Source organism: Lolium perenne, chromosome 6 (assembly GCF_019359855.2).
Source record: "Lolium perenne isolate Kyuss_39 chromosome 6, Kyuss_2.0, whole genome shotgun sequence".
Taxonomy (NCBI): domain Eukaryota; kingdom Viridiplantae; phylum Streptophyta; class Magnoliopsida; order Poales; family Poaceae; genus Lolium; species Lolium perenne.
The window spans coordinates 34,676,019-34,685,645 of record NC_067249.2 but is presented as its reverse complement, the minus strand read 5'-3'; the positions used below and the strand labels follow the sequence as shown (position 1 = coordinate 34,685,645).

Genomic DNA, 9,627 nt, shown 5'->3' with positions numbered 1-9,627 from the left:
GGTGATGACTTGCCAACAATTGAGTGGAACAGTGAGGATCCTCAGCCTGCAGAAGGCACCGTGTTTCAAACGATGATGGACTGCCGTAATGCAATTACTACATATTGCATTCTCTCTAAGAATAATTATGAGGTTATTAAAAGTGAGCCAGGTAGGTTCACAGTTAAATGCCCATACAAGAGGTGTAGGTGGAGGCTGCATGCATCCACAATGCGCAGACGACTTGGTTCAGGTACTACGCCAACCAGTTGTGTATTTTAGATCACGGTGTAAAATTTGTTATCTATTACTGACATCCCTTATCATTATGTTTCAGATAAAGAAGAATGAGCACGTCCATTCTTGTCCACCTCTAGGGGGAGAGCCAGAGCTGAAAACAAAGCTAGCGAAGACTAGGTGGTTGGCAAATATAATCCTAGATTGGCTGAGAGAAACTCCTTCACTTGGTCCAACAAAGACTCAGAAAAAGATGGTTGAGAAGTTTAAAATGAAAGTACCTTACATGAGGATGTTCTATGCAAAGGAAATGGCTCTTGACCAGATCAATGGTCCATGGAATGAAAGCTTTCAGTTGCTTTACACTTTCAAAGCTGAAGTGGAGATGGCTAGTCCAGGCAGTGTTGTAGCGATAGACAAGCATACAGTTCCCTACAAATTGAAAAGCGGAAAGGTAATGCACAAGGAATGTTTTAGAAGGGCTTTTGTTTGTTTCAAAGCTTGCTGGAAAGGCTTATTGGACGGTTGCAGGCCTTATTTGGCCGTGGATGCAACAGCTCTTCATGGCAGGTTTAAAGAACAGCTAGTTGCTGCTACTGCAGTTGATGGACATAATTGGATGTTCCCTGTTGCTTATGGAGTTTTGGAGGTTGAGTCAGAGGAAAGTTGGACTTGGTTTCTGCAGAATTTGCGCGACCTTATAGGTCATCCACCAGGACTTGTTATCCACACAGACGCTTGCAAAGGTTTGGAGAGTGCGGTAGAAGCAGTATTCCCTGGAGTGGAGCATAGGGAATGTATGCGACACTTGGTACAAAATTTTACAAAGAAATTCAAGGGTAAAGTTTTTACTGACAACCTATGGCCAGCGTCATACACATGCAGCTCTAGGAAGCATCTGTTTCATTTGGATGTGTTGTATAAACAAAAACCTGGGGTGAAGGAGTACTTGGATGAACATCATGGTAGGGTGTGGTCAAGAAGCCAATTCAATGAAATTTGCAAGGTAGACTATGTAACAAGTAACCTTGCGGAGAGTTTCAATTCAAAGGTCAAGTCATTGAAATGGCTTATGCTGTGGCAAATATTTGATAAGATTAGGCAGATGATCATGATAAAGATCGATATGCGTCAAAGAATTGCATCCACAAAATATGCTGGCCATCTCATGCTCCCATCTTTGATTAAGTCTTTGCATGATAGGGCAAAACAATTGAGGATGCAATGCGTCAGAAAAGGAATGGAGGCTGAGGTAACCTACACTGATACCAAACAGCAAAGTGGAGGTATCCAGTGAGTTTGGTTGATAGGACATGCCATTGTAGGGGATGGCAGATCCGTGGGATACCCTGCATACACGCATTGTTTTTCATGAGTGTTTTTAGGGGGTGAAGATGGTGAAGTTGATCAGTATGTGTCAGAGTATTTCTCTGTTGCCAAATTTAGGGCTGCATATGCTATGAATGTTCCTACCTTGTTGGGAAAAGACCAATGGATGAAAGTCGATCCAGGCTTCAAACTGTACTCTCTAGTATTGACTAGACCGGCAGGTAGTCCGAGGAAGAATAGGATCAGAGCTAGTGCAGAGGGTGGTGCACCGATTCGAAAACGTAAGTGCAAACGTTGTGGAATCCCTGGACACATTGCTAGGCTTTGTAAAAATGCAGTTGACCCAGCTTTTGGAATGGAAGATTAGGAGGGAGCAGCAAATGCAGAGGAGAATGAAGCAGCAATTCAACTTGAGATTGAAGCAATAGTTCAACATGAGGAGATTGAAGCAGCAAATGCAGAGGAGATTGAAGCAGCAATTGAACATGAGGAGATTGAACCGATGGATCGAGAGCAGAGGGAACAGATGGATGTAGAATGGCTTCAACCGATGAGTCCAGAGGAGCGGGAACAGTATAATCGAGAGTGCCTCGAAAGTAGTAAGGCCCTGATAGATGCTAACTTCGCAGAGTACATGGCAGAAGAAAAAGCACAAGCTTCGCAGAAGAAGAAGAACAAGAAAGAGGGCAAAAGGAAGGTAGACACTGGTAATATCCCTGGTAGGGTTACCCGGAGTAAGGTGGTGGCCCGACGAGTCACAACAGGAGCAAGAGAAAGATTTTATTCTGAACAACTAATTTGAATTTGTATGAACAATTTGTATTGGGGTTCCCTTTGTATTGGGGATCCCTTTGTGTTGAACAATTTTTATTGGGGTTCCCTTTGTATTGGGGATGCCTTTGTGTTGAACAATTTGAATTTCTATGAACAATTTGAATTTGTATGAACAATTTGTATTGGGGTTCCCTTTGTATTGGGGATCCCTTTGTGTTGAACAATTTGTATTGGGGTTCCCTTTGTATTGGGGATGCCTTTGTGTTGAACAATTTGAATTTCTATGAATAATTTGAATTTGTATGAACAATTTGTATTGGGGATGCCTTTGCGTTCAACAATTTGAATTTGTATGAACAATTTGTATGCCACATTTAAGCCACATTTATCATTTTCTCTAGGGTTTAGGGTTTTAGGGTTTTAGGGTTCAATTCAAAATAATTCAAAACATGGTGGAACCTTCCCATGGAGCCTTGTTATGTTACCTACAACCTAGAGAAATAATAATGGAAAAGGAAATATAGAGATATGAATTTTTTATGCCAAAAGCTTCAAAACCACTTCCTAGTCCATGAGCTACTAGATATGAAGATGCAGGGCTTTCTGCTCAATACACCTCCCAAATACCCACTATGCTTACAAACTTTGTCCAAATGAGTCCAAATTCATCACACTTGTGTATCTTTGAATTGCAAACAATATCTAGTCGGCCAAAATGTAATATATTGTTCAAATAACACAATTTTACAATTTTTATGCCAAAAGCTTCAATTTCCCTTAGTCCCTTTATTATTTGGGTGCCCCTGTTTTACTTAGTGTTACTCAGTTTTCCCCCTCCGGGCCCACTTAATTTACTCAGTCGTACTCAGTTTTGCCCTTCCGATAAACATTTCCTCACTTTCCCCCCTCTTAGTTGTACTCAGTTTTCCTAACTTGTACTCACTGGCTGATCTCTGATTGGTCGAGATGTATGTCACACGGATCTTGGTTGGTTGAAAGCTCAACGAACGCTTGCACCGTTCGATCATTTATGATCGGACGGCCTGTATATCTCTCTCTACCACGATGGACGCATACGGAGACAAGAGCAGAGCACATACCTACCAACCCTGGCAGTCGCATATTCCAGTCGCATCTTCCTCTCTCGTATTTCCTCTCTTACTCCGGCGGTCGTGGCGGCGCGGATCTAACCGTGCGTGCGGCGGCGCGGATCTAACCGTGCGTGCGGTGGCGTGCGGCGACGCGGATCTAACCGTGCGTGCGGCGGCGCGGATCTAACCGTGCGTGCGGCGGCGCGGATCTAACCGTGCGTGCGGCGGCGCGGATCTAACCGTGCGTGCGCCGTGGATCTAAGAGTGCCGGTGAGGATCTAACCGTCAGAAATAGTTGAAATGTCTCTCTCTGTCTCACTTTCGTTTCTCTTCTCAGATCTGTTGAATGATGAAGAACACCAAGACGGCGGCCGTGCCGACAGTGGTCATCGATGCCACGAACATTGAAGCCATCGCTTACAACATCGCTTCGACGGCGCAGACCCAACCTTCAATGTCGGAGCCTGTTGATGTCTCACTTCCGGTGCCGAGAGTGCGAATCGATGCCAAGACGATTGAAGCCATCGTCTACAACCGCGCTGCAAAGCCGCCGATCCAGCCCTCCGCAGATCCGTCGCTGATGAAGTACACCAAGACAGCGGCGGTTCCGACACTGGTCATCGATGCCACAAACATTGAAGCCATCGCCGATAACATCGCTTCAACGACGGATGGCGCAGATGACCACCCCTCAGCCGCCTGTCGTCCCGGCCTTTCTTGCCCATCGCTGCGCGGCCGTGTTCGACGCCGCAAATTGGGATAAATTATGATAAATTTGTATTTTTCAATTTCCAATTGGGAAAAAATTGTTCGAACTACTACCTCCGTCTCAAAAAAAGCTTCTCCACGTTCTTGATGTGTCCATGTACATCCGTATGTATGATTTGAATTCTATGCCAACTTGATTGGGAAGATATTGATATGTATTTGATCCGGAGGCTGGTACATGCTTTCACTTTTGGGATCCCTTCACTTTTATAAAATGTTCATGCATGCTAAAATTATCGTGCGCATTACTTAGCACAAGTAGGAAATTGTACGCCAAAATACAGTGCTTAGAGCCACAACAAAATACAGTGGTTAGAGCCATCTACTGAATAACAATTCTATACTAAATCGTCTACCAGAACCACATAACTGCTAGGACAGAGATGACACCTAATAAAACTACACAGATGAATCTACTTTTCTCCTCTCCCATCACTTTAAGTTCATGTTCTAGATTTTCTACCACTTGATCAAATACGGCAAGATCTGTCTCAACTCTCAACTTCTCCTTGCGAATAAGCTCTGAATTATTCTTTTCTTCCTCCACAATACGCTTCAGCTCGAATATCATCAGGTTTTTACGGGCCAATTCATCACCTAAATTGGTCACCTTCTCCTCCAAATCCATCCTCTGGCTACACCACTGGGTTGATTCATCTTGGTATGCAATGTACCATGGATCATCGGCTTGCCTGGCTAACTGTAACAATAATGGAAAAAAGAACAACTGAAATCACTCCAACATGCCATGGCGGAACTTTCAACGGTAGTACAGAGAGCTGAAGCTAGATACCTGCACTTCCGACGAGGTAGGAGAAGTAGAACGTGGCCACGACATGATCGAATCCCCACCCTCGCCGGTGTACCCGCTACGACCAGACATTGAGGACTATTTCGTACTCGCAAACTCCAATAAATTACGGGAACCGAATCGATTAGGGGCGGGGAGGCAGCGGAGGTCTTACCAAGCTATACTACCAATTGGTGCGCTGAACAAATCCCGGTCGTCGTGGGCGGTGGATCCGCTGCGGCGGACTTTCCTGCGGTGGGAACACTGGGGGCGGACGAAACAAGTGCGGGAGCCGTGGTTGACGGGCAGCGCCGCCGGCCGACTGCCGCCGCCGGGGGCCAGCGCCGGCGGCGCGACGAGGCGCCGGCGATGGCTGCTCCGTCCGACGGTGGGGAACGAGCTGCCAGCGGTTCTCCGGTCTAGCTTAAGAATAATTAATTAGCGAACTTGTTGCTTCTCTCTATGATATTCTCTAAAGACATATATCAGAGCGGCAATATGTGTCTTTTCCTGAAAAATAGACGGCCCCACTGGTCATTGGCTGCGGCAGCCCCACAGAGCGGCAATATATGTCTTTTCCTGAAAAATATACGACCCCACTGGTCATTGGCTGCGGAGGCTCCACAGAGCGGCAATATATGATTTTCTCTAAATAAATAGACGACCCCACTGGTCATTGGCTGCGGCAGCCACACAGAGCGGCAATATATGTATTTTCGTGAAAAATATACGACCCCACTGGTCATTGACTGCGGCAGCCCTATAGAGCGGCCCCATTTGTCATTGGCAGCAACGCATATAAAATCATGACATAAAACGGCCCACATGTCAGCGATAGATGGATGGCTGCTCCGACGTGTCTCCTGACCCTACCCGTCAGCACGAGACGGTCAGGGAGGAGCTGCCCCTATGCGGCCCCACCCGGTCAGACTAACGGTCAAGGCCTCTGACCTGACGGCTACCGGCCGTTCCAGCACTTATGCGTGTTTCAAACTAGAGGAGGGAAAAACTGAGAAAAAACTAAGGGACTGGAGAAAACTGAGTACAACTAACGAACCAGGGGCACGAAAATAGAAATCCCAAGATTTTAAGCCTTCTTCCCGGGACAATGATGTTTTGTGTTTTGCCCACTAGAGATCCTTGGCAAGCTACGCTAGCGGAGTAGTACACATGTGTGGTACATAAATGGGAAATTTTTTCGAAAAAACATGAATAGGAAATGCTAATTGCATAGTTAAGATGATAATGCGATATCCATGTATTTCTTTTTTTTCTCTATAGAATATAGCTAGCTCATTCTAGGATTTTTGTAGTTGGATATTTTTGTAGGTCTTTTTTTTTTTTTTGAGAATCCTTTTGTAGGTCTGAGGATTTTCAGGTTGAATACTACTAGCAAGAAACATAATATGGGCCGTCCTAGTTGGACCTTGATTGCTCTACCGGGCTGAACTAGTAGATGTGCCTTAGCTGACACTGCCAAGCGGAAAAACACATATTTCTGGTCCACGCTAGGAAAGAAACTCCACTAGGCAGTGCTGCTCCAGTCACACTACGCAGGAAACTCCGCCCTGCCCAAGTGCTGCTCGAGTCACAGGCAAGAAACTCTGCCCCACTCACTCACACTACGCAATGGGAACGCCCGATCGGAAGAAGAAATGAGGAGCGCCGAGATTTCGCCGGCGATCGCAGTCACTCGTCTCCGGCACTGACCGACGCTCCTTCTCCCCCCCGTTCAGTTTGATGGAGCTTTGATGTGAGCTCTCTCCTTCCTCATCTCTCCCAATCGAGTATTTTCGTTTCATTTCTTCTGAACCTTATCTGCATTTACTTTTGCTGGGCAGTTGTCACCGTCAGCGGCGAGATCCATTATTCCGAATTCCGATTCTCCAACTGACGGATCCTGACGAGATTCCTCACCTGATGGATCTTGCCGAGATTCTTGCCCAACGGTGAGATCCGCTATCCCTTTTCGATTCTCTCCCCGGACGGCGAGATCCATTATTATGTCATCCATCCTAAAATGGACGGATGAGTGTTCCAAAATGCGCCTCAGATTAATTTGTTCTGCATACAGCATTGGAGAAAATCAGTCCATTGCTCTGACCCCGATCTGAATTCCTCTGTCGCTTGATCGATTTCGCAGTGCCGATCGCCGGGAGGAGCCGTGTGCGGATGGCGAGGCGGAGCCGCAGCCGCCGCTGCCGGTGTCTGTATCCAAGGTGATCGACGACGACAACCTCCTGCCCCTGATAATCGTCCGCGTCGGCTTCCCCACCAGCCTCCTCCGCGCCGCCCTCGTCTGCAAGCGCTGGCTCGGCGTCGCCGCCGACCCGGCCTTCCTCCGCGGCTTCCGCAAGCTGAACCCTCCCGGCCTCCTCGGCTTCTGCGTCGACACCTTCACGCTCGGTGTGCCATACCAGGCGATCCGCACACGCTTCGTGCCGATGCTTCCGCTACCACCGGAGCTCGCCGCCGTTGCCCGCCACTTGGAAGCCTACCAGAAACAAGAAAGGGACACCCAGCGGAGCGCCGACGCCTTCATCAGCGGCTTCTGGAACGGCATATCCACAGAGAGAGGCATGGCGAGCTTCCTCCTACCCGCGGCCCCAACCGACCAGGACCAGTTCGACGGCTCCTTCCTGTCCTCGTTCTTCATCTGCCTGCACTCCAACGGACAAGTCCACGGCCTGTCGCACGTCTACTCCTCGGTGGAGGCCAACAGGAGGAAGCGCAGGTTCTGCACCATGAACATGTACACGTTGCAGGATGGTTCCTGGCAGATGCGCACCTCGGCCGCGACGCAGCTCAGCTATACAAGGCTGGACGTAGAGCCTCTGCTCGTCGACGGCAAGGTCTACATGAGGAGGGTTGACGAGGGCGACGTCCTCGTGCTGGATTTGAAGGGCTCGAGTTTCTCCACGGTTCCGCTTCCGGAAGGAGTGGAGTATCTCAATGAAAACACCATGCTGTCTCGGGGCGATGATGATTCCAAGGTCTATCTCATGCATTTGAAGAACCTTCAACTTCACATCTGGCTCAACAATGGAGACAACTGGTTGCTGGTGGATACCATATGTTTGCGTCAGTTGTGCGATATTCCGAGCATGTCCGACGCCACGGATGAGGATGGGCATAGTAATGCTATTATCAGGGTAAGCCAGTTGGGGGATAGTGATGAGTTTGTGTTCTTGAAGATTGGTCAGTGTGCGCTCTACTTGGACATCAAGCGCAGGGTGCTACGTAAAGTGTACGAGGCAACGGAAGAGAATCAACGTCTGTGTTATATCCACCCTTTTAGGATGATCTGGCCTCCCGTATTTCCTGCACTTAAGGACGATGATCCTGCAAGGTTTGTCTTTGTCCTTTGAATGTTATATCTGTACATTGTTGTTGTTCTTGTCAACATTACAAAGTCATGTGATGTGCGCATTATGTTAATCTTATACTACCTTATTTGGTGTTGACATTCGAAGCAATCGATTAATTTTGAAAGAGTTGCCACTGCTTCATGGTGATGCTCCATCACGTTGTTTGTTATTAGCTTTTGGGTGGTGTTAGGTGTATTATTGATTCCTAAACAACATTTGAGAATGATTGCCATAACATGATTTGAAAACACGTGTGTATCGTACTGGCGATAATAGAAGGTGTTTGCTTGCAGTCATAATAGCGAACACCCATTTCGAATTGTATAAGAATAGCAACTTGTGTTCTCATGAGACATAGACCAGCATATATGGTAAATATGCATGATTTATATGTACAATGAAAACATTCCTTTTATATGATACAAGTGAATAATCCAAGCTAAAATGGTTAATTTATCTTTGCATGCCATTTATATGTTCTATCATGGGAGGTTTGTTTTACTGGAGTGCGAACTCTACAATGGAACTGTTCTGAAATATGAAGGCATTTAAACTGTATCCTTGGAGCTACTAAGAAAACTTTGTATGAACAGATACCTTGCTTTGACTTCTGAGCGCACATAGTATTTAACTACTGTAGCATTAGCGACTTGTATTCTTAATTGATCCATTTGATATTCTGATGCTGAATTATCTCTATCCTGATCCTTCCTCTCTTCCTTGAAACAGGAATGGCATGTGAAGAAAGGATTTGCAGCTCCCCTGACATTGGGACACCCTGCTTGATTGGTGGCTCAGGGCCAGACATGAAACTCCAAAGACGCTGAAGCAAGGCTAGCCAGTACCTTTGCTGCCTACCTTGTGGATGCTGTGGAAGCACTGCAATGATTATACATTTGATTGCGCTCGGCCGAACCTGCCCAGTTTCTTGGGTTTAATCAGCGCTGAGGCAGGTAATTATGCTCGTGTGGGTGTGTTGAGTATGCGTGCTGTATTCCCATCAGTTTGGGACATACATTACGTCTTCTTCTTGTGAGTGTGTGTGCATGTTGTACTACTCTGCCCTCTGGGCTAAACTACCATTTCTTCCTTTTTAATACAATGAGACGCAAGATGTTTTTGCATTATCTAAAAAAATATAGAAGGATTTGAGGAAGCTCTTGGATGATATCTATGCCATCAGTGACCAGGGCATCAATAATAGTACTCCCTCCGTCTAAAAATAGGTGTCTCACTTTTGTCTAAATATGGATGTATTTAGATGCATTTTTTGTTGGAGATACATCCGTAT

General features: G+C 46.5%; 1 protein-coding gene across 1 annotated transcript; it reads left to right on the top strand.

Moving 5' to 3' along the window:
* Nucleotides 1-6,483: 6,483 nt before the first annotated feature.
* LOC127308366 (uncharacterized) lies at nucleotides 6,484-9,504 on the top strand. Its single transcript, XM_051339169.2, has 4 exons — nucleotides 6,484-6,721; nucleotides 6,810-6,917; nucleotides 7,112-8,317; nucleotides 9,066-9,504. The coding sequence occupies exons 2-4, from the start codon at nucleotides 6,889-6,891 to the stop codon at nucleotides 9,076-9,078; spliced, it is 1,248 nt and encodes a 415-aa protein (XP_051195129.1). The 5' UTR covers nucleotides 6,484-6,721; nucleotides 6,810-6,888; the 3' UTR covers nucleotides 9,079-9,504.
* The last annotated feature ends 123 nt before the right edge of the window (nucleotides 9,505-9,627 follow it).